The 26415-nt window shown below is 36.5% G+C and overlaps 1 protein-coding gene across 1 annotated transcript in view; it reads left to right on the top strand.

The window, feature by feature from the left end:
• SLC35F1 (solute carrier family 35 member F1) overlaps nucleotides 1–26415 on the top strand; it is a gene marked incomplete at its 5' end in the record, with an annotated part of 350926 nt that overhangs the window by 201918 nt on the left and 122593 nt on the right. The window contains one exon of the mRNA XM_084227891.1: nucleotides 22604–22779. Coding sequence (XP_084084017.1) covers nucleotides 22604–22779 — 176 coding nt within the window. The remainder of the gene's footprint in view (nucleotides 1–22603; nucleotides 22780–26415) is intronic.

The raw sequence follows: 26415 nt of genomic DNA, 5'->3' as shown, positions 1-26415 counted from the left end.
TCAGATTACATTATGATCTTCAAATTAATCGTCATAAAATATGTGGGCATGGGAAGGCAGTAAACATTGTTCTCACCTCAATGTGAATGCCATTGACTTGCTAAAGTCCAAGGTTGGGCATAGCCACATATGTTCTGATTGGTCCAAAATTACACTTTCCCAGGCACATGCAATTTCTTTTCAACAGTTAATTTTTTTCCTGCAATTTCAAGTTACTCCATGATAAACTCAATGGAGGAGTTAGATTCAAAAGTAACATATTTTTATTGCTCCATTATACCTATAGTGTACACTGAATGAAAAAAAAATGAGAAAAAGACTCCGTCAATAAACATAAAATAATTTTCCACAGTTACAGTCAAAGCACAGAATATTTTTTTATTATTGAGTTTTTCACTTGGCATTATATTTTAAGCATTTTTATATCTCTACAATCTTTTGGCAATGAAATTGCTGCCTACTATCCAATCAAGTTGTGCTCAGTAACTTAATGGACCATTAAATTATAATAACATTTAGGTTATTTCCAGTTTTTTGTCATTATGAATAATAATCATGATGCAAATCTAGTTTTTCCATCTTTTGGATAATTTCCTTATAATAAATTCTCAGGAAATTTATCATGTCAAAGAATATGAACATTGTATCTCAGTTTATACTGCTGCCAGCAGTGCAGAAGAATGTCATTTCTGCCCTACCCCTTAAACATGTGTTCTCTGGGCCTCCCTTGTGGTGCAGGGGTTAAAGTCTCAGCACTATCAAACTGTCACCAGCACTATAGCATGAGTTTGATCCCAGACCAGGGAGCTAACCCACATGGTGCAGCACACTTCTCCCATCTCCCCACTGCTCTCTTCAGCAGTGTATTTCAGTAGATGTACCTGTTCTGCTCCCCGACTCTGTCTCCGGTGAATCCTCTCACACCCTCTGCACCTCTGGCCTACACCCAAGTTCTTGTATGCATAAATAAATAAAAATAAATCTTTAAAAAAATAAATAAACATGAATGCTCTTTCCTTATTTACCTTCATGAGTATAAATTGATGAGTTTACATTTACTGATGTTGTAACACTAAATTTTGCATTCTTACATTCAAAGACAGATAAATTTCCTATATGGGATGATTTGGAATACAGTAGGATGGGCTAGGGCAGATAGGATAGTCACACATGGGCACATGTAAAAATATAAATGTATGCTAATATAAGTAATGCATGATGTTAATGCCAAAATCAATGACTTTTTTTCTTAAATAGGTTTTTCTAGAAATAAATAATGCATACATTTGATTGTCTTTTGCTAAGAAAACTTCATAAACTATATAACTGTCAAATATATATTTCATACTTTGTAATACTATTTTTAAGGACCTCAAGAAATGATATACAGATTTGGCAAATAAATCAAAAAGACAGGCATCACTGTTTAGTTATTATTTCAAGAAGCACAAGCAGGTATATTGAGGTATTTCTGAATGGCTCACATCTTGATTTTCTCTAGCCTCCTAGCCCATGTCAAATCATCTCATGGCCCTTTAGATCAGAGTGATGCAACAATTGTAGCAGTGAAGACTTAGTTGGGGCAAAATATATAGTAAAGAAAAAATGTAGTAATGTTAAAATACTGATGCATATAAAACAGCAATTTGCTATGGGCAGTTTGTGTATCTGTGATTATCTGTGTGTGTCTCTGTGGTTTGTGGTTTAGGGCTCACACACTAAAATTAGATTTAAACTTCAATATATTTCACTTGTTAACTGTGTAATCTTGGGCAAGTTATGTAACCACCTTTTTCTTCCGTTTTTCCATCTATTAAATAGACAATATATCTACCTCGTGGGATTATTGTAAGATTAAACCATGTAAAGCCTTTAGAGATTAAACCATATCCTAAGTGTTTAATAAATGCTATAATGATGATGATCATTGTCACTGTGTGATAAGAACTGAAATGACTTCTCCAGAGTGCTTTCTTTCTCTGCGTAGAGACATCTTACTTTCTTTCATTTTGTGATATAGCTTCATAGCTACTCCAAAATATTTGCCCATAGGGTATGAGTTGAGCAGTATCTGGAAGATGTTATCCTCAAATAAATCTGCCACTAATTTGTGAAGTTCCACTATGTCCTTTTTATTTTTTTTTAAAGATTTATTTTTTTATGCATACAAGAACTGGGGTGAAATCCAGAGGGGTGAGAGGATTCACCAGAGAGAGTGGGGAGCAGAACAGGCAGCTGTACTGAAATTCACTGCTGAGGGGAGCAGCAGTTGAGGCAGGAGAACAACCCTGTGGGTTGCTCCCTGGCCAGCCGGAGATCGAACTTGTGCTGTAGTGGCTGGCAATAGCTTGATAGCACTGTCTTTAACCCCTGTGCCACCAGGGAGGCCCTACTATGTCCTTTTTAATGACTTTACAGAAGAGATGGCAGGTGACCTTATTATTTCCTTGGCATCAACAGGATTATTAGGATTTTTGGAGTGGTGAAGACACATATAACCTACACTGCTTCCAGAGGAAGGCATGAAGGTGAAAAAGTAATATTGAGAGGGGATTGTAGAGGTAAAGATGAGGGTGTCCTCCCTTCAGTGAAGGGAGTGACATATGACTCCCTACACTTCTCTGGGTGTTTCATTTGGATATGAGATTTATCTTGGTTCAGACTTAGACCTGAATCTTTGAGAAGGACATTTCCAGGAGTTATGTGCTTTATATTAACAATAGATCTCTGCATTACACTTGAAGTGTTTTCTGCAATCAATATTCTGTGATTTGCCCCCAGATTCAGCAAAAGGACCTGTTCTATAGAACACTCAAGGCAGGACTTATTGATGGCAAAGGAAAAAAAAAAAAGACAAAAGAGGGACAATAATAAAAAAATGAAACCAACTGCAAAAGTGCAGATTCCTGGTGCTTTGAATGAGCAGAAGACTGTTGCCTTGGCTTAGGAGGTTTTTCAAAATTAAGTGGCAGAACTATTTTTAGTTTCCGAAATAATGTCATTTCTTTGCACTAAAACTATTTTTAAATGCACAAATGGCAAATTCCTGGCTAGAGAAAAGTGAATTTTCATCTAAAATAAGTTTATAAAAAGGTTAATCATATTGATAGAATAAAATAGACCAATTTTCATTGCAATGAAATATTTCAAAGTGCAGAATTACCAAAGGGGAGATTGTTTTCTCTTGATTTTCATTTTGGAGTTAAGTTTATACAAAACAGACTTCAACTCTAAAGTAAAAATATTTTTGATCTTTTTTTCTCTTTTTCTTCTAGAAATGCAGAAATCCAGGACTCTATTTTGTTGTTTTTGTTGCTGCTTATAGATTCTTTTAAGTGTCAAAAACAGTAGATTCTTTGATCCTGATGGATCACTTGATTTCTAAAGGCTACCGTATACAGCTGCTCTGAACTCCTTTGTTACAGTCTCTAGTTTGGAAATTTTGGGTACTCTGTGGGTGCCCAGTGGCCACATGGCATGGTCATGGTGATCAAAATAATGCTCTACTTCTTGGAAGACTTGGCCTCTTGCTTAACACTTAGTTTCTCCCCTTCCTTTCTCCCACCCACCCCCTATGTAATGAAGTGTCAGTCTCTTCCTTGTCTCATTTGGTGGAGTCTGTATTGTTCTCCATTGTCCAAGGATGCTCCAAGCCATGGCACTTTCTGTGTAGTGTTCTCCTGGTTAACTATTTGGTGTTCCGCTTGGTAACAACGCAGGAACTTCCTCGATTGCCATCTTGCTAACATCTACAGAAAGCTTGCTTCTTACTGGGGATTATACACCTGCATTAAATAGATGGAGAAAGTCAAGTAGGTAGAGGTCAAGACAAGGTCACCTCTCTATGAACTTATGAGTGAACAACTGCCATTTTTATTATGATCTATATTTCTGAAATAGCTGTAAACATGCTAGCACTTTAAAAAGCATCCTGCCACACACTCCTATTTTTAGTGTTAAAGTATGTTCAGGACACAGGGGTTTCCAGAGTCTTGAAAATTTAATATAACCACATTTCAAGTTTCAGTTAACTCTAAAGTCATTTAGGTTGGTTCTTTTTTTTTTCTAGTTAAATGCCTTTTTTTTAATTAAGATAGTATTATTTTACAATACTGTTTAGGTTTCAGGTGTACAGTTTCTCACTTCAGCATTTGTATATATCACTCACACCTACCAAATAAAGAGCTAGTCCCCACCTGCCACCAACCAATTTAGGTTGATTCTTAATTACTAAAATGATGACAAACTGATACCTTCCATCCTTCAAAATTATTTTTCAAGTTATAAACTCTTTGCCACTCTGAACATTCTCCTTAAAATGCCATTCAGGAAATTTCAATGCTACTTGAACTCTACATTATGCTTCTAATGCAGAAAAATACCTCTTAACCAAAAAGATGCACATGAACTGAAGAGGTGGTTTGACACATTGTGAAAGCCACACTACTGGAAGCACTTACACGTCAGGGACTGGCCATCTGTGCTGGTTGTTGTATAGGACCCTGCCCAGGCCCTTAATTTGACTTGGCTGGTGTGCAGGCCAGCTGAACCTCCCACTGACTCCACAGTCCAGTTGGATTTCAGCATCTGTCTCTGCATGCATAAATTAAACACCTGCTGGTTTCTAAACTCTGAAGACCTTTGACACACATGGATTGAAGGGAGTTGGAACTTAAATAGCATATTCTGAAAATCACCACAGTTAAATATGCTGTACAAAATTCACATTCTCTCCAACATAATCCCCTTGCTAATTACCCTCCAAAGATTTCTGTAGAGGGAGATAGCTCCGGGTGTGGACCAGCTGTCTCACCTAGTTGAAAGGTGGAAAGAGTTTATTCATAGGTCCAGGAGTCAGATATTTACCTCCACTAGAGATTCTAAAAGAGACTGTGTTCCTCTCTATGCACTGGGCCCAAGGGATGATCAAGACACAGGATCACAATCCCTTAAGTATAACCTGCCTATCGACTGCAAGGGTTGGCATTGACAAACATCTCTGGAAAAATAGCCTTTCTTCTGATGCCTTTCCCCATGACACCCTACTGTGATTATGCCTGCTCTTAACTGGCCATAATATATTATAATTTAGCATTTTTATTTTCTCCTGGCTTTAACAATGGCCTACATTTATTTTTTTAATTTTTTAAAGATTTTATTCGTTTATTTTTGCACAGAAGAACTGGGATGTAGGCCAGAGGTAGGGGTGGGGTGGGGTGAGAGGATTCACCAGAGACAGAGTGGGGAGCAGAGCAGATGGATTTACTGAAATACACAGCTAAAGACATCAGTTGGCGAGACAGGAGAGGTCTACTGCACCCTGTGGGTCAGCTTCCTGGATGGGGAATGAACTCAGGCCATAGTGGTCACTGAGACTTAGCCCCTAGGCTACCAGGGAGGCCCCAACAATGAACTACATTTAACTTAGAATATTTGTGAAGAATTCAGATGTCTCCTTACCCTTGTCTTGCATGTAATTTATAGCTACTAACCCACTGAATGCACTGCACTCTATATCTGTTTCGCCTTTGAAGAGATGTAAACATAGAACTGTCCCTATAATGCTGAAACATTTGACAAAGCACATTTAAAAATGTCCTTTGGTTCATTTGTGTCTTTGTTTGGGATTTTGGGTCTCTATGCTAACATGCATGCCTTGATGGGAATAAAACATTCTTTTTTTTCAGTTTCTAATTTTATTATAGTTGAATCACAGTATTTGTATCTTGAAAGAACTTTTATACTAATATGATGGAGCTTCATTTCTCCCTCATTAACCCCTGTACTCCCATCCCTCCCTTTTTGTTCTTAAAGGCTCCCAAAGCAGTTCAGGAGTCTTGATCTACTTCCAGTCATTCACTTTCAGTAAATATGTCCATAAATATCAAATGGGAAAATGCTTGAAAAAGTGTTCCGAGATTGTCGGCTGAAACAAAATTTGTGTGCTGAACATGAAAGGGTGGGTTAGTAAGAAACCTGGCAACGCTCATATCTCTTACTGATGCTCTCAGACAGCATGAGGAATGCACAGAAAAGAACATGCCGTAAGAAAACATTTTATGAAATATGTATCACAGCAGCCATCATGTTATGTTCTTCAAAGGGCCTCATTTCTCACATTCCTCATATTGGGTATGGAACTGGAATATTGATTAGGCAATATCAATTCATTCATGACTAATTAATTTTCATGGGTTCTTAACCCATTCATTCTCCTTTGGTTTTATATGTTGTTGTTTTAGCAAAATAAGTTGTCAAATTACAACATGATACAAAAATTTGTGTTCTAGATATTATTGCCAATGATCCCTTATCTACTCATTTTTTGTCTTTTAGCCCGCTCAGAATTTATTTGTCACCCTCTCCCCAAAGCAAAGATACTGCAGTCCTTGTTCATAATAAAATTCCAAGCATGTTCCAAAGATGTAGGAAAGGAGGGAATTTTATGGAAGAAAGGTTCTTTACTCATGAATGACTTCTCAGCTAACCAAGATAGAAATAAACATTCCAGTTGTAGAAGGAATTGAGACCTTCTTTTCCATAAATTTCTACAAAACATATTATATCTGACTCCAATTTCTCTTGGCTCTGGACTCAGGAAATTCTCTCTCAACCACTTGGGGAGATCTCCTTTTCCTATTCCCATTCATCCCAAAACTTTCAATCCTACTCCCAACCCCCCCATTCCCTAAGCCAAGCAGATCACTAAGAGTCTTAAGCATATCAAAGCACAGTGGTATACGTATTTTCCAAACCTGCAGTCTTCTTTGGAATCTAGAAGCTTTGTGGGTTTCATGCCACCCCAGAACACAGAAATCTTTACAAACTAATAGCTTTGGGTCCTGGATAGAGCTTCACATAGTGTCTACCAAGTCATCCACCCCAAATGTCTGTAATCTATCCTTCCCCAAAGAACCATAAATGGTTGAATCTGGGTCCTTCTCACTGGGAGGTTGAACCTACTATGGTGTTGGGGAGTATTCCTCCAACTTGATTCTTCTGTACCTCCTCTCTCTAGCCTTTCCTACTCCTAACATAATCTCTTGAATTTGATTAGAAAACTAAGGGAATGTTTGTTTTAGCCCTCTGTTTTTCTTCCTAATAGCAACTATTCTACCAGGGGGCTAAAAATCAGAAAGGTAAAAATATAAGGGAAGAACCACATTACAAAATGCCTCGATAAGTTATTTTATCATCAACTTAAAGTAAATCCTAGTTACTTTGTAGCTAGTCTTTCCAAAGTTAATAAAATACCTGTCTCACTCAAGGAAGACATAAGCTATGGTCAACTGGGCCTATTATTCACTCCAAGGAAATATATCAGCAATCAAATCATTTAACAAAACCCATCCGCCTCTTTTTACTAATAGAACTTTATTAAGTTTATGTAAAATGTTCTTGAAAAATAATTTATCTTGATACATCATTTAACTTCAATTAAATATAGCAGAATGAATATATCATTTTACATCTCATAATTTGATTCATTTTATTTGCTATTTTTACTTTAAAAATGCAGTATATTTATTTGGCTCTGCAGTAGTCTATACAAAATAATCCATTTCATGCATAAACTAACTGGTTTTCAGCAGCAGTAAGGAAAACAAAATGTGTATATCATAACACATGCCATGAACAACTCATTTGAGTTTAATCTCTTTGACAGCATGTGTGCATGACACAAGTACTTCAGGTATCAGTTTACTTATACTTCCAAAAAGGACTTTTTTGCCTCTCACTTGTCATCAGACACACACATATAAATCAACCAATAAAGGAGAATAAATGGCATTCATCTGTTCAAATCACCTTCATAGTCACTAATATAACATTAAAGTATCAACCCAAAAGTACAAAAATTCAAAAACACTAAAAACCAACAAAAACAGAAATAAATGGGCATGGCTACATCAAACTGAAAAGCTTCTACATAGAAAAATAAAAAAATGAAAATGCAACCTACAGAATGGGAGAAAATATTTGCAAATCGTATGTCTGATTAAAGGGGTTAATATCCTAACTATGTCAGAAACTCATACAACTTACTAGCAAAAAATAATGTATAAATAATCTGAATTTTTAAAATGAGTATAGGACCCAAATAAACATTTTCCCAAAGAAGACATGTAGATGGAAAACAAGTATATGAAAAAGTGATCACTGAATCACCAGGGAAATGCTAATCAAAGGACAATGTGGTATCGCCTACACCTGTAAGGATGCCTGTTACCAAAAAACAAGAGATAGCACATGTTGGCAAGAATGTAAAGAAAGGGAACTCTTGTGCATTATTGGCGGGAAGATAACCTGCTACAGGCATTATAGAGAACAGTATTAAGGTTTCTCAAAAAATAAAAAATAGAACTGCCACATGATTCAACAATTCCACTTCTGGGTATATATAATCTCCAAAGGAAATGAAATCAGTATCTAGAAGATATGCCTGCACTCCCATGTTCACTGCAGGGTAACAATAGTCACAATAAAAAAACAGTCAAAGTATCTATCAAGGGATGGGCAAAAAGATATGAGATATGTGTGTGTGTGTGAATTTCCATTTTATATATGTGATATATGTAATATATAATGGAATTTTATTCAGTTGTAAAAAGGAAGAGAATCTTAGCACTTGTGACAACATGGAGGAAAGTTGAGGGCATTATGCCAAATGAAGTAAGTCAAACAGAGAAAAACAAACACTGTATGACTCACTTCTATATATTAATACATCTACAAAAGTGGAACCAGAGATTAGCACTGTGATTATCATGGGCTGGAGCATCAGGAAAGTAGGGATTTTGCAGTTCTAAGTTAAGAAAGTTCTGAAGATCTAAGGTACAGCATGGTGATTATCGTAATACTATATTGTATATTTGAAATTTTCTGAGGGAACAGATGTTAAGCGTTCTCACCACATGCACCCACATACACAAATGGTAACTATGTGAGGTCATGGATATGTTAATTAACTTGATTGTGGCAGTCATTTCACAGTATATACATAGATTAAATCATCACTCTGTACAATTTAAAAAAATGACATCATACAACCTAAGTATATACAATTATTTTTGTCAATCATACATACCTCAATAAAGCTAAGAAAAAAAGCAAAACTCTTGGGTTTCAAGAGAACCAAAGATGGGGTTTGATACTGTCTTCTTTAGGTAAAAAATACTCATGTGTCCGGGATGCATGTTAAGGGATAGACATGTAGACATGTCATTCAGGACCAGACTAGTCTCAGCAATGCAGTCTTAAAGGGCCTGGCACCACATGGTCAGTGTGTCGCCCACTGGGAGCATGCTGACTTGCTTAGTCATCTTCCAGGAGGAGTTTCAGAGGACTGCTTTCGGGTTGTTGGTAGCTCTGATCAGTTTAATATAGCAGAAATCCCCCCAGGGTGATTCGAGAATAAGGGATAACAAGTGTCTTCTTCCTGTAGTTTCTTGTTCCCAAATTGCTTAGAGCTGAGGCATTCATGAGTGAAAGGGGGCCCAATGTCCCCTCGGTTTCCCAGATTGCTGCTCTAGTCTAAAGCCTCAGCTCTGGTCTCAGGCACCAGGCTGCATCTGTGCTGCTGTTATATCTAAGGATGGTTCCAAGAACTTAGGTGGGGAGGGTAGAAAAAATATTGTTAGCATTAAAATGAAGTCTTTATTTTTCAGTTTTGCAAGTTTTACCTAATTTCCCCTTTATGGGAACTTTGCAAAACTGAGTTGGGCTATTCCCATTTTTTTAAATTTTATATACTTTACATCATTTTTCATTTTTGCACTATGTATGCATTTTCATCTTGGTTATAGTCCCCATACAATTCCCACCCCGCCTGGTTTTGATCCTTCTCCCTCCTCCGCCCCCTCTGTAGTGTGTCTCTGGTTTATAGTTGCTTGCTGATTTTGATTTTTACTTTATTGTAACTAGTCTTTTTCCTGGTCCCTTATTTAAAGACAAATTTTTGACATTCTCTTCTTTGTTATGTTGTCACACACTCCATAGATGCCCGCTGTGTCCTTGCAAATATCCTTGCAGTCTTTACTCAGTGAGACAGGTGAGGTAGGTAAAATGTGTCAAAGATCTTATTACTTGAATTTACCTAAATTCTGACAGGAAACAAAAGGAAGGAAAGGTGGTTTGTATTTAGTTTCAGTCAGAGTGTAGTAAGTGACTGTCTTCCCCAGCACTCCCTACTATGAAAGAGCTGCAGTGACAAGGTGGACCAGACTGAGGTCCTATTGAAATTGAGGAAGGCACCTCTCCTAGTCCCTTCCCACTCCAGGGGCTGTATCTCACCTAACCACGTATATCAGAGCACACCTGGTTGTGATCAGATTACTTCACAATGAGCCCATGTAAGAGGATGGTGAGCATACAATTTATGATACTAAACATAAATTCTTCATTTTCTTTTCTTCCTTTTCTTAAAGAAAGTATCAGTGGGTTCCCATAACTTAAGGGTCTGAGATGGTTTTCAGTGGTAGCTTCTTCTAGCAATTCCATTTATAAGAGAACATGAATTTAATTTAAAAACTCATTTTCATAGTAAAAATCACTATTGCTCCCTTGTTATATAATATAATCTCTCTGATGTTTTTTGCTTAGCCTGAATCTTTTTTTTTTAAACAAAAATGCTTCCTCTTGATGACTTTTTAAAAGTTTGAATATTTTGTGCCTTATGAAGCCACCTGAGTTGTCTTTTAACAAATTCATCAAATTAATTTTGCTGCTGCTTTCTTTTATTACCAGTCTTTCTCCTCCATCAGGTCTTTCAAAGTCATCCTTGGGTTTCTCTTCTTAGGCTCTCTCTCCTGCTGTCTATACTCTATCCTCTCCATCACAAAGGCAGCTAAGAACCTTCTGGGCTCACGGACTTTCTTCCCTTTCCTTCCCTTCCTTCTGAATCTCTTTTATTCTTTTAACCTCAAGGCAGAAATTGCAATAGATTTTTTTTTAATTTGGTTGGAATTATCCTCACAGTGGGAATGTCAACAAGTCAACTTTCACACAGTCATTATGATATTTAATTATGGTAACCATCCAGTTTTCAATCTGACAGAGACTTTTTCCTCTAGACTAAATTTTGTCTAGCCCATACTACAAAAATTGGATTTTGATGGCAATTTTGAATGTTTTTAAGACAGGACTGATATAAAATTATTACTTTATTGTCAGATCCTTAAAATGGGACAACTGGAGTCATCTTTTTACACAAAGAATGAAGAGAAATACCAGCTAGCTTCCACTCAGAAAAAGCCCTTTCACTACTTGAAAGCAAAAGCCAGATATATTTATCTTCTAGAAAAGATACTTATTTATCCAAATTTCCCTGCATGTTCTTCCAAGTAAAAGGCATAATTGATGATCTCAGTTGATTATACATTTTTCAAGCAGGGTTTAATTTTGTGTGGAGAAGTTCAGCACTTAGTGGAATCTAATTTTCCCAATTTGCTCTACTTCAGACACACTGTACTTCATGCATACAAATTTGGTAAATATGTGATAAAATAATGAAATTTGACATTGGTTTTTATTTTAAAAGAAAGTGAGGCATTATCCATTTGCATACTTTCTTTGTTTTTATTTATTCAACAGATTTTAAAGTTAAATGTTTGCCATTTGGCCTCAGGGTTCACTAACATAGTTGAAAATGAAAAGATAAAAACATTTTATCATAAAAAATGTCAAAGTCATTTAAAAATGCTTACGGAATGACAGCAGCAATGCAATCAGCCTAAAAAATGTTGTCACACCTTTCCTATTCTCCAGGAAGATGTTAGCAAATGTGAGAACTCAAGTTAAAAATTCCTTTTAAGACTAAGATCTGTTAGTTTCATAATAGTCCTATTAGGTAAAACTCTTTAAATATTCCTTATTTCTTTTTTGATTTCCTTCCCTAATTTATGAAGGCCAGGAATCCTTACACTTTACAACTTTGGGAGAAAGTATATCAAGCAGAACTTGAGGAAATAGATCTTGGATACATTTTAGCAATATTTTTTATAGTACTAAATGAATGAATGAATCATAATGAATCATAATGTGAGCAGGTAGAATATTGGTCCTTCCAAAGTGTACTGAAAGGTAGTAAGAGCTTTTATTCTGTGCATTTACCATAAGTCAGACATTGTAGGAAGCGTTTATTTCACCTGGTCCTCATGACAGCCCTGTGAGATATGTATTATTATCGCCATTTGATAGATAAAGAAAATGAGTCTCAGTTTATGACAGTCAAAATCCAAACCCAGATACACCAATTTTCAAAATATGTTCTCATTTTATGATACTATGCGTGTCTCTGGAGGAAGATGGCAAAGGTTTTTACCTCCAAGCTAATGGTTAAAAACTTATCTTTTAAGTTAGCATGGGAGTACATATCTCGAGGGAGAATGTAATAATCTTCTGAATGATTTTCTTTCTGGACCTTTCTTGTAACCAGTAAGAAAATACCATTAATATTTTCTATGTGGAAAAATAAGAAAACAATTAAGCTTGAGTAATTGTTAAGGTATAAATTGAGCCTGGTGCAGTCAATGTTTGAAGAGTAAATGTTCAAAACACTTTAACTGTTCTGTAATTTTACTTTTCTTTATCTTTTTCTTTTCTTGTTTTTTTTTTCTTTCACCCTTCTTTCTTGTTCTTTCACTCTTAATTTTATGTATTTATTTATCTTAAAAATTTGTATACAGAAAAACTATTTTGTGTATAATTCTATGAATTTAAAATATGTAACCACTGTCACAAATAATATTTTTGAAATGTAATTCATATGCCATACAATTCACAATCAAATAACAATATTTTAAGATAGAATTCACATACCATATAAGTCACCTTATATATAGCGTGTAACTCCAAGGTACTTAATTCTTTTCACGCACTTGTAAATGGAATTGTTTTCCTGATTTCTCTTTCTACTAGTTCATTGTTTGCATGTAGAAATGCAACATATCTTTATATTAATCTTGAGGCCTGACATTTACTGTTTTTGTTTACTATTTCTTGTAGCTTTTTACTGGAATCCCTGGGATTTTCTGTGTATAGTATGTCATCTGCAAATAGTGATAATTTTACTTCTTACTTTCTAATTTGGATATCTTTTATATCCATTTCTTGTCTAATAGTTCTTGCTAAGACTTCCAACACTATATGGAATAGTAGTGTTTAGAGTGGACATCCTTGTATTCTACCAGATCTTAGAAGAAAGGTTTTCAGTTTTTTGCCATTGATTATGATGTTGTTCTATATATTGCCTTTATTGTTAATGTTTGTTCATTTTATAATCATTTCCTTAAGCTTTTCTTTTCTTTTTTGACGTTACATTGGTTTATAACACTGTATGTGGCTCAGAGACATAGGATCACACCTCCTCAGATGTGTGTCACCACACCACAGCCACCACAAGGGCACAGACAGTCCTCTTCCATCATTCATTGGGCCTCCTTCCCTTTGCTTTTCTCCCTCCCCCTCCCACTGTAATAGTCTCAGTTCTATGGCCAGATTTCTAAGGTTTTTTAATTAGTTTGACTTTATCTGATCCTTTCTTTTATTTCTCTTATTTCACTTAGCATTATCTCCTCCAGTTCCTTCCATGTTGTCATAAATGGCAAAACTTTATCTTTTTCATAGCTGAATAGTATTCCATTGTGTATATAGTGTATCTATAACACACCTTTGTAATCTATTCACTGTCCTTGGGCATCAAAGTTACTTCTGCAACTTAGTTGTTGTAAATAAGGCAGCAACAAGTATAGGAATGCATGTATCCCTTTGGATTAGTGTGTTTGCATAACCCAGACTGTAAACAGACTGACTTCACCAATCAAAAGGCATAGAGTGGCCTGTTGGATCAAAAAACAAAACTGGACTTCTTCTTGTCTCCAGTAAACTCAACTGACCTCCAAAAATTAACATAGACTCAAATTAAAAAGTTGGAAATCTATCCTGCAAGCAAATGGGGCCAATAAAGAGGCAGGAATGAGTGGATCAGAAAAATGTGATCTATAAAAAATGGAATACTAAACAGATATAAAAAAAGAATGCAATCGTGGCCTTTACAACAACATGGATAGAACTGGAGAAGATAATGCTAAGCAAAATAAGTCAGAAAGAGAAAGTCAAATACCTTATGGTCTCACTTATGTGTAGAACATAGAGAAACATAACTGTCAGTCAAAACCAAACCAATAATAAACTCTTAATATCTGACTTCAAAATTGAGGCAACCAGAAGAGGAGTGTTATGGGGTTGGAATGGGGAAGCAAGGAGATCCAGTGGAACATGGTGGAGGATTAGTTGGGCACTGGTGGTGGGCATGGTGTGAAAATGTACAATTGTCGAGGTTTAAACCTGTAACCCCAAAGTTACGACTATGTAAACCAAATTTACCTCAATAAACATAATTTCAAAAATAAAATATTTTTTAAAAATCATGCAAAAAATTTGAAGAAACAAGTTTTAGAAGACTACAGCTTTGCAATGTTGGAATAAAAGTACAGATGTGCCTAGCATGCCTCTGTCAGAGATGGATATATTATAAAGCTAAAGGAGTTTCAGGATGACTCACTAAAAAAGGAGATAGCTACTTCTTTAATCATGAGTTCTATTCAAACTTTCCACCTTTAATGAAAGCAGGATTTAATTTGAAGTAATGGAATAAGTTGAGAAATCTGGGGACATTATGGCAAGAGCTTATTTCATTTCCCTTGCTCAGAAATTTCAAGTAATGATTTCTACTGAATTAAAACTCTATGTTACACTTCAGGAATCTCTGTTTTGCCCTTTTCTACTATTATGATTCTCTATTATTATTATTCCAGCCAAGTGATTCCATGTGTCAGTCTCTGCTTCTCAGACATACAGAATTCTCTTTCCTGGAATGACATGCCAACTTCTTATTATCAAATAACAACTTACCCACTATTTAAACCAACATAAAAGGATTCAAAACTATGTTCTCTTTGAAAATTTTCCATAGTTACTTTGCCTAACTTTAAAGATTGAAATTATCCAAATGACTTCTCTTTCATATTTGAGTACATAGGTATTTTTATATTCTCTATTCAGATAGTTTTACTTGCTTTGTGTCCTTCTAAGCATTTTGGAGGCAAAAACCAAGCATTCCTTTCTCATAACCTACACCCAGTAGGTCTTGGCAAATGCTGTTGATGATCTGTTTGTCTGTGACTAATCCTAAATCCTTGAGAATTTGCATATAATAAATGAGTAAACATTGGCGATAGCTCGGCTACCAAGTGCTTAATCAAGTGCAAAAAAGGAATAGACTTCAATAAGATCAAAGAAATGATTTTTTTTAAAGATTATTTATGCATACAAGAACTGCGTTACAGGCCAGAGATGCAGCAGGGTGGGGGTGGAGGGGCGGGGAGGGGGAGAGAATTCACCAGAGACAGAGTGGGTAGCAGAACAGGCAGATCTACTGAAATACACTGCTGAGGGGAGCAGCGGGCGAGACAGTTGAGGTCTGTTGCACCACGTGGGTTGCTCTCTGGCCAGCCAGGGATTGAACTCGTGCTACAGAGGCTGCAGATTACTTCAGAGTGTGGTGTTTAACCCCTTGCGCCACCAGGGAGGCCTGAAATGAATATTAATAGTCGATGATTATATATTAGCATCTTCCAAAAGTTAAGACAGAATTTTGGAGTAGAAGGAAATGGAAGACTCATTTTCTTAGCCTGAATTCCCCAGAAAGCAGGGACTTGTATGATGCTATTTTATTAAGGATTGCATTCCCAGGGAACAGGAATGAGGAAGGGAAGGCAGGAGAGACAATAGAAGAGCACAGAATACCCAACCAAGCACCTGTTGAGCCAGGACCATCTCCAGAGACCCTGTAGAAAAGACTTTCTCAGACCGTCTGACTAGGGGAGGAACAAGGAAGAATCTGTCTACTTTAGTTTGCTTTTGGTCAGATTCAATAATTCCCCTGCACTTCTGGGTTGCTGGTGAGTAGACCCCCACTCAGTAGGCCCTCACAAGGTCTAGTCCTCAGCATCAACCCTGGAATTCCCATTGTAAAAGACACATGGTGTACAGTAAAGTCATGAGCCATGGAACCCTGGGCCATCCCCACACAACAGTGGTTGTTCTTTATATTGAGTTAGTCATGGCAGGCCCCTCTGACGCTAGAATAAGTGACCAGAGATCATGGAAATAGACAACACTGTGAGGACTTAAAGGGAAGCATACAGGGTATCTTATACACTCACCATTGCAGTATCCTTGCTTGACATGCAGTCACTGAAGCCCAAATTGGGATGTGCTCCAGAAAGATCGTATTGCTTAATTAGTGGAATTGAAGGGTCAGGGGCTTTCTGCTCCCTATTTGGTGCCTTTTTCTTTTCTATGCCATTTTTCTAGACATGAAACATACAACATATGTGCACATTTATAGCTCATTCTCTTACATAGAGCTTTAAATGTCACCTACACTTAATGCCTACTGATAAGCCCAGCAAAACATTGCTTAGGATGGCTTTTTTGTTGTTGTTTACATGGTTTTCTCCACCTAATGAGAAAAATAAATCAAAAATCAGATACCATGAACTCAAAGAACAATTTCAGTTCCATGAATATGCAATCTGAGGCAACGAAACTCCAATTAGTGTTAAACTTTCAGCAAAGAACTTTAAGAAGTCAATGGTCTACTTTTGAAAACAAGAATATTGTTAAAGGCCATAATAGAAAACATGTCTCTCCCACTTACAAGTGATAATGGCTTTTGTCAAGTTTGTATACATAGTGTTATTTATGTCTGAAATTTGAATTAAAATGCTGAGTCAGATCTGACATGACTTATCTGAGAATAGTGATCAGAATGAAGGTATCTCCACAGAAGGATTGACGTGTTCTAATTCAAGATAATAACATAATTGTTTCATTCTCACAGCAAAGAATTACAAAACAATATGCTTATGTAACACTAGGTTGAAATTTTTGATGCCTTTTTAAAGGAATATATTCTTACAACTAAGAGAAGAAAATAAGATTCAACCTATGTTTCATTTTAAACCTCATTATTTTGAATATCTAATTTATAATACAGATTTAGTCACAAGATTCTAAAGTCTGCTGTTGTTGTTTTTTGTGTTTTTTTTTTTAACAGAACAAAGTGTTTGTGGTAATGATTTTGTCAGGCCTTATGAATACAAGCTCTATCATAACAGGTATTTAGCTTCCAGCAGCACTATTTTCTCTAAGACTCATGCATTTTTCATTGTCTAGTCATTCTGAATTTAAAGTGGATAGGATGTCCTGTTAAATGCACAAACAAAGATGAAAATGTATATCGCAGTCTCCTCTCCATTTCTGCTACTAAAATTATAGGAACTATGTATCCTATGTTAGAATACATCTGGTGTGTTGTTCAATATACTACATGAATAACCAACAGCTCCCTGTGCAAAATTCCACCCAGCACCATATTTAGCAATATTTTTGCAAGATAGCACCTTACCAGGCTTGTTCAGAAATGCACTAGAAAATAGCTTATTAATATCAGTGTCTTACTGACAGATGGAGTACAGTAAAAACAAGGTTGTTTTTGTCTTTTAGAGCTGGTAGTTTTTCAAGATAAGATAGGCAGCCATATTTCAAATTTCTAAGACTTTGCCCTTTTTATTTATAGCATTGTTCACTCATAAATTCCTCATTCAGTCATTCTGTGTTTGTTGAGCATCTATTTCCTTTCTCTTTAGCTCTCCTCAGTACACTAAGACATAGAAATGAATCAAAGACATTCCCTTCTTTCCAGAAGCGCATGCATTCCATAATATGTGGACCATAAAGAAAGACAGGCTGCTACAAATGAGGGCACTTACTTCAGCCTTGGGAAGCAAGGAGTGACCAAGGGGAGAATTTTGTTATTTATTTATTCATTCATTCATTCATTCATTCATAATATATTAGCAATATTGTTTACAAGGGGAGGTTTTTGGAGAAGATGATGCCTTAAGATTGTGAGGAGTTAAGAGAAGGATCCACAGATTTGCTATGGTGTCTACCCATGGAAAGAAATAGTTCAGAGGGATAAGGCAACAGTAAATGAAATTATTAAAAATATCCTAAAACAGAAAGTAGTAAGGAGAACATTCTGTGAAACAAATCACCAAAAGGATTTGTTCTGTGGTTATAAATAAAGAACAAATGATTTGATGAGAGGAAGATGGTAGAGGAGGAGAGGAGATATAATAAGCAGAGTAAACAGCCTCATTTGTTTGTATTTTTATTCACTTATTTGTTTGGTTTTAGCGACTTTAGTAACTTAGATTAGATGTACAGATTGCAACAGCTAGAGTAAGTATCTAGTTCTCTACAGTTGGGACGAGATTCATGAACTAATCTGATAAAAGACCCCTTTAATTCCTTCCTGTTTTACATGTTGTGTTTATTACCATGTCCAATAGAACCATAATTTGCATTTTCTATCAAATCAAATCAGTGGCAGCTGAATGACATGGCCACTAATTAAAAGTCGAAATTGAATACAGCAGATTTGTTAGGCTGGAGAAACAAGAATAGGATTGTGTTATGTCCCATTGAAAGGCATGCATCATAGTTGTCTTGGTGGAGAGTTTTCACCAGTTAGTCTTCATCTGCAACTTTGTCTACATTTTCCACAGAATACTTCTGGAAACCAGTCACTTAGGTTGCTAGTAGCACTGTGCTCTGTGCTTTCTGTGAGATCAAAGAGGATTTATTTATTTATTTATTTTTTGGCAACATAAGATGTTATAGCTTAGTAATCAAGAAGTTGGGATTTGGAGTCATATCATCTAGTTTCTATCCAAAGTCTTCCCCTTGCTTGCTCAGTGACCTTGGTCTGCTTGTTTTACTTCTCTAACCATGTTTACTTATCTATAAAGTATAATAATAATAATATCTGCCTTACAAGGTTATTGTGAGGATTAAATAGTAATGTAAGTGTAAACCCAGGACTTGGTATATAGTAAGAACTTATTAAATATGAACTATTATTGTAACTTCACCTAAACTGGCTCCATTTTTTGGTACATTATCTGGGAACCGTGCTCCAAAGTCTTGATTTTATTACCTTCCCAATGACGATGAGGGCTGCCTTTCCTTTCTCTTTGCATATGTAGTGCATGGCGTGTAGAAAACTATTATAGCATAGAGAGTAGAAAGACTAAAATCTTATTTTCTAGTGTAAGTAACCTATCTTCTTCTTGTTTTTTTTCCTTGGTTTTGTTCAGGAAAGTCATAGGTTATTGTCAAGGTTTCAGATACCATGGTTGTAATTTAAGCTGCTGTAGGAAATACCATATCACAGGAGTAGATTGCAACCTTCTATCCCCAAGAAGATGCAGCATTCTCCAGTAGACTTAATGCCAGGAGCAACTCTAGAGTGTATCAACTCTAACTATCCCTGTTTCTCTTCCACTTAAGTAAGTAAATTTTTATGTAAATCATCAAGAGTGACCCAATGAGAGTTTAGTCATTAAATCACTTAAAACTAATTTTAAGATCATTTTATATGCTATCATTTAACTATCGCTATTATCGTGTTATGAGATGACTAGACAAACTTTTCCAAGAAGTTTTTGAATTCTTCAAAATACTTCAGAGTCAACACCTTTATTTCTCACTTCCTGTCCACTTAGTCACCACTTACTATCCCCTCTCTGAAATTCTGTCCTCTTCGTTTGCATGTATTGTTCTGGTTCTTCCAACTCAGCCAAAACTGGTCTTTCAAAGACTGGTGGTGACTACAAGTCATCTGTCATCAGTCTTAATTCCCCTTATCTTCTAAGTAACTTTAAATATCTCAACTATTCCCTCCAAAAGTGTCTTTGCTTCCTTGGTTTTCTTGACTCCAAGAACTGTCCTTGTCTTCTGAGTAGGCCTTTAGCCACTCTGACACCAGTGAGGTGCCTCTTCTTTTCCTTCACCCCCATCTAGGTTGTCCCATGGATTTTTTCCTAAGCCTTCTTATTCTCTCTCCTGTTCTTCCTTCCTCAGTGATACCATCTATTTCCAGTACCTTAGCCTTCATTATTATGTATATAACTTCCACATATTTATCTCCTGGTTTACTTCTCTATCCAACTCTGATTCCATATTCCTAATACTGTTAGGTCATTTGAAAATCATTTGGCAGCTCAGATTCAGCATATCAAAAAAATTATCTTCCCACTAAAACCTATCCCTCATCATGTTTTTTGCTGGTGGCTATGACACGTCTCTTAAATCAGCTTAAAAACCTTTGAGTGAATTCTGATGCTTCTCCTTACCTCTGCTTTTCTTTTGTATCATTCTTTCATTTCAACAAAGCTGTTCAGTAGTGCCTATTCCTGCTTCTGACTGTCACTGAATCCAGCCATTTTCCTCTTCTTCTGAATGATATTGCCCAGCTATAGATGCGCTAAGCAAATTGCACATGCTTCACTATCTGACAATGGAAAAGTGTGTAAAAATAATAATTACATTAGAAAGATATAGAAGTAAAGGCAGAGCATCCCAGGGAAGAGAGGACAGTCAAGCCTTTTTAAAAAGAGTGATATATGAGCCACATCTTGAAAGATGACTAGGAGTCAGATTAACAAAAAAAGAATGAACATTCCAGAAATAACAACATGTGTAAAGGAATGCAGGTCAAAAAGGCCGACTCATTACTGAAATGCAAGTAGCTCTATAGAACTGGAGCTCTGACTTCAAGGGGGATTAATTCAGGGGAAGGATAAGGTAAAACACATTAGCTGTATGAGCAGAAAGGAGGCATTTAGTGCCTTGTTTCAATTATCTGTTTCTGTATGACAAACCCGTGGAAACTCTGGGCCCTAAAGTAAAAACAACCATTGCTTATTTCTCATAGTTCTTCAGGTGGGCAGCCATCCCTGGGGATAACCCATCTCTGGTCCGTGTGGTGCAAGCTGGCAGGAGGATCCTGCCTCCACTGGGCAGGAGGATCCAATATCCTCGCTTACATGTTTGGTGCTTCAGCTGAGGTGGCTGTGATATCCTGAGTCTTTTCCTTTTCACATGATATTTCAATATTCACTAGTCTATCTAAGGATTCTTTACATGGTAGCTGTCCTAGGAGGGCAAAAAGAGGAAGCAAAGCTTTTTAAGATTTACTCAGAAGTCTCGTGGCAATGCCTGTCACTATATTTATTGGTTTTAAGGAGTCACAAGACCAGCTCAGCATCCAGAGGAGAAAGAGGCCCCACCTCCTTTCGCTTGGAGCAGCATTAATGAATGGGAAGAAATGCTGGCAGCCATCTATAGGGTTTCACTGTAGGATTTACAGCAGCACACTTATATTTTTAACCTTTTGGTTTAAAAATTCCTCTTTGATAACCTCATAAAGATTTAATTCAGGGGTTGGGAACCAGTGCCTAAAAATAGGGAAACCAATGAGGAGCCCATTCCAATGTTATATATTAACCTATGGAAAGTCTTTTCTGTGGGTGCATATGCCTTGCCACACTAGTTATTCCTCATGGAAGAAAATGGGATGAATAAAATGGGATTGATACTTTTTTTTTTTTTTAAAGAAAATATTATCAAGTTATTGCCAGGACTCTGGTGCCCCTTCCAGGAAGATGGATTCATATGTGCCCTGAGGAAGGAAATATATAACACTGCACACCCTCTGCCTGAAGCTTTTTTGTTTAGAGTGCTATTTCATGCTTATTTTATATACTGTTTCCATAAATAAACCAGGGAAGTAGGATGAGACTTTCAAGGAGGGCAGAGCCTGCTTTGTAAGTGCAGAGATATTCCTGTATCAGAGCAAGCGGGTCCATGTGACCATAAAACCCACAGGGATATTTTATTTCTATACAGAGTGAACCATTGACTTACCTCTACCCCACTGCAGTGGTATACAGGGATGGTGCCTCTGGAAAAGCCTCAGAAAATATTCACAGAATTTGAAATATTTTATTACACCAACTCAGCCACTAAATTTTCTTCATGAATAACAACTTCAATGTGTAATCAATTGTAACTTGAGCTGAAGAAAACCAAGACTAGTGCTTGTTTATCACTGCTTCCTAGAGGAAACTGCGATCCAAATTCTGGAATGAAAAGGATGTGGTCCTCCTGGACTTTCAGGGATTTGTATAGCCCCTTCATCCCAGTGTTCCTGTATCCAATATTCTGATCTATAAAAACGAGTCTCCCTTTTTGGCATAAGAACTGGTGGATAAGCTTGGAATATGGCCCCTCTTAGTCAGTGTTAGGTGCTCTCTTGGGTCTCTGAACACTTAGTCAACACTTAGTCATTGGGCACCAGTATGACATTCATTTCCCCCACAGGCTCAGGTGCGGTGGCTGGATAATGGGATCACTCAGAGAATCTGGCCTCCAACCCCAGTTTTGCCTCTTCCTCCTTTATGTGACTGAGCAAATTCCTTATCCCCTCTAAACTTTGGTTTCTTCCCCTAAAACTTGAATAATAATTGTACTTTCCTCATAGGACTATTGTGATAGATTTTTTTTTTTTAAAAAAATGTCTTTAATGAACTTAGCCCAGGCACTGGCACAAGTGTTCAAATAAATTTTCACTGTTATTGTTTAAGTGGACTTCCTGTTGACCTTTTCTGTGTTTCTCTTTATTTCTCAGGGAGATGCTAATCTCTGTTGCTCTGGGCCAAGTGTTATCCCTCCTTATTTGTGGAATTGGTTTGACCAGCAAGTACCTGTCAGAGGATTTCCATGCCAATACACCAGTCTTCCAGAGTTTCCTCAATTACATCCTTCTTTTCTTGGTCTATACCACCACACTAGCTGTTAGACAAGGTAAGCCTGCGAAAACATTAGTGATATAAGAGCCTGTTTTCTCTTTTTAAAACATCTAGAAGAATGATGAGCCATGAGTGGATAACTTTTTTTAACTTACAACATATTAAGACAATTCAAAACCCCAGATTTCACTTTTCTATTTTGCTGTAATACAGCAAACAAAATGAATAAGTCACAAAGATTTATTTAAAGTTGTATGAATTCAGTGGGAAATTGGAAGTACATGTGTAGGCAAAATTGTACCATTTCTCACTATTTGAATTCCTATTAGCATTCTTTGTACCCCTCAGATATGTACACAGAGTGCACTTCTGGAGACAGGAACAGGCCTGGTTGCTGCTGTCCTAAATAACCTAAGCCTTGAGGAGTCCAAGAAAATTGCAAATATATGAGCTTTGAGAGAATGATGTGAGAAAGATAAAATAGTAAACACAAACAACCTGTAATAACAAAGGGAAAAAGAAAAAAAAACTACCACAAATGGTCAGGTGAGGTGTTCTGTCCAAATTTTACATAGCTAAAGCAATAAAACAAGTCCTCAAAGAGTCATTGCTCAAAAAAACATTTTATGGAGAATCTTAGGGACTTATCTCTGGAGTGTATTTTTCAGAGTCTTATGATTATATTACCAAATTTAGAATGAACAGTTATCTATGACCCAAAAATAGCCAACAATTTTCCCCAAATAGTAACTGTTGGCTGTAAATATGCATTGAAAAATAATTATTAACAGGTTGTACCTTTAATAATAAATAAAGGTACATACAAAACTATAAATACGAATCCTAATGGTCATGCTTTTTTAGAACTCTTCTAAGAACTACTTATCAGTGTTTAATTTTTACATCTCCTTATTTGGATTGTCATCCAATATAATACTGCCTGACGAATATGATTCGGTTCGTACTAGGTTTGCTCTTAAGAGAGAGAATGAAAATAAACAAGTTGGTACTGAAATAGCAGTTTAACTTTGGATTTATTTAAAGTATTAGAAAAGCTCATTTCATTTACTTCTCAAAAATTGTTATTATTGGTGAATTTTTCTGAAACTTAGTATCAGTATTCATAGTTAATTTAAGAATATAATTTCAACTAATACCTCAGATTCCAAAATTTACAGATACTGATTTTCAGCTTTATTCCCTCAGTGTGTTTTGGAAGTTTATGATTTTGAACACAATAAATGCTGTCTCTAAAGGTTATGTCCACTATCTTACCCTTGGTGCCTCAATGAAGGAAAGGACTCCTGCAGTGAAGAAATGAGAGAGATATATATTTAGAAATTCAGTTATGAATCACTGGTGACATGAGGAATGTATAGTTTGGCCATATCAAGAAGAGAGCTAAGCAATTTAACTTAAAACTCACTTGGTGAAAGTTTGAAGCACAACTTAGAATTATTAAACAATAGAATCATTTGGCCCAGTGAAAGAGTATAATTAAAAATTATAAAATTGACAGCAACTTTGCAAGATTGTAATTTTTACTTGAAAAGCATTTTTTAATTATTTTTAAAAAATATTTATTTATTTATGCATACAAGAACTGTGTTATAGGCCAGAGGTGCAGGGGCGAGAGGATTCACCAGAGACAGACTGGGGAGCAGAACAGGCAGATCTACTGAAATCCACTGCTGAGGAAGCAGCAGGTGAGACAGGAGAGGTCTGCTTGGCCATGTGGGTATCTCCCCAGCCAGCCAGGGATTGAACTCATGTTGCAGAGGCTACAGATAGCTTCATAATGCTGTGCTTAACTCCTTGCGCTACCACGGGGGCCCTTTTTTTTTTTTTAAATTAAGATAACATTAATGTGTTAAGACATGAGCATCAGAAATGCAGGCTCATCTTTCTTCAGGTGTATGTTACAGTACCACATCCAGATTGTAATATTACCCCCCCAAAAAAGGGTGCATAAAAGTGGTGAATTTATCTAGAGATTTTAAAAACCAAACAGCCTGTACTATAAGACGGAAAATTATAAGTAGTATTTGGGTTCTTGTCCATCTTCCTTTACTAGAGTCCAGCAGTTTGACAAAACCTGTATCAGGAAAACAACAATATCAAGTCGTTACAAGAAACAATGATTTTATGGTTACATGTAGAGACAGAAAGCTTGGAAAACTAAATGCAACAAAAGACAGAGGTTAATAATGATACCTTCAATTTAGCCTTAATATGCCAGCCTCTATGTATGTGAATGGTCTCTCTCATTCTTTCAATCAAGGCAATATTACTATGGTCCACAGTTTTATAAATAAGAAAACTGAGCCTCCACCAGCATCAGAAAACTGATCCAGGCTATAAAACTCAGAAAAGTAGAGGCCTATTATAGACCAAAACTGTGTGCTTTCCTACCCTTGACTCTCATGTAAAGTCCAGGGGAGGCAGGCGGAGAGGCCTTATACACTTTTGAACAAAAAAGAGGGTTCACCCTTGAATTTTAAAATTCCAAATAAGAAGCCAGCCTTGGGTGCAAGGTCTAGTGAGGTACAACAAAGATATAGGAGAATGTGATCATAAATGAGGTCAGGCTAGGTGGGCAAGGGAGAGGCACAGCAGGAAAGATTCAAGGACTAAGAGTAGCAAGATTCAAGGACTAGGTCAGGCTCTTTGGAAAGAACATTTGGAAGGAGGGCCTTAGGAAATTCTGTCAATCCCAGTCAGTGATGCAAGAATCAATTTCTAAAATGTCCTATCTGTAGATTTTGCCATTGCCTCAGATTATCACTAAATTTGCCGGTATGTCTTTATTTAGATGTTTATGTAGAATGTTTGTTTGTTTTAAGCTTCATCTTTAGAAGTTTTAATAGGCTGGCATTAAGCTAACATCTGGAAATCAACATAGTAATTACATTAATTTTGTATAAGCTGATTCAGTACTATGCTCGAGAGACATAATAATCTCTTTCCACCTGCACCTCAAGGTTTGAGAGGGAATAAGCAACAGAGTAAAGAAGAGAGCAGGAGAAAAGTGAGGGAAGTGCTCTCATAGCCACAGCTTCTCCTCTTTCCTGGTGCTCCCTACCCAGTCTCCCCAACGACTGCAGTTTAGGACTGAGCAAGGTGGCCCTCTTCTCTGTTCTCCCAGCCTAGACATCCCTTTGCCTGCCAGGTCACCATGCTGATATGAAGAGACCTTAGGCCACACAACAGTAAGAAATTAGACTCAGGAATGTATTTTTAAAACAAATCTAATTTTTCTGATTTTAATCATGCAACTTCTAAAGTGGCTCTTGTATGTTAACATAATATGGTAGATGCAAGAAACCATGGTTGAGGTTGTTCCAAAAGCCTAGTCAGGTCTTGACAACAAAGTTAAACTGCATTCTTATGTCAAATTTGCAATGGACTAATGATCAAAGACTCTGAAGCAACAGTTTTTAGTATAATCCCAATTTAAACTGGAGGTTTGAACTTTATTCTTCCTCCTTAAAATCATTGTATCTTGTCAAACAAATATCACCTACTTCTGAGTTAGAAATGTATTTTCTTCCAGATAGTTCTAAAACTCAAAAATTCATTGTTGTCATAACAAGCTTTAGTAATGCAACTTTGTAGAAAAAATGGACTTCAAAAAACTTTTTCCATTGACATTGCATTCAAGTTGGGTGTATTCAAGTTTGGTGAAATTCAA

The sequence above is a fragment of the Talpa europaea genome (genome assembly GCF_964194135.1).
Source record: "Talpa europaea genome assembly, chromosome: 2".
In the NCBI taxonomy this organism is placed as follows: domain Eukaryota; kingdom Metazoa; phylum Chordata; class Mammalia; order Eulipotyphla; family Talpidae; genus Talpa; species Talpa europaea.
The sequence above is the reverse complement of the archived record's forward strand: the minus strand, read 5'-3'. Positions and strand labels throughout refer to the sequence as shown.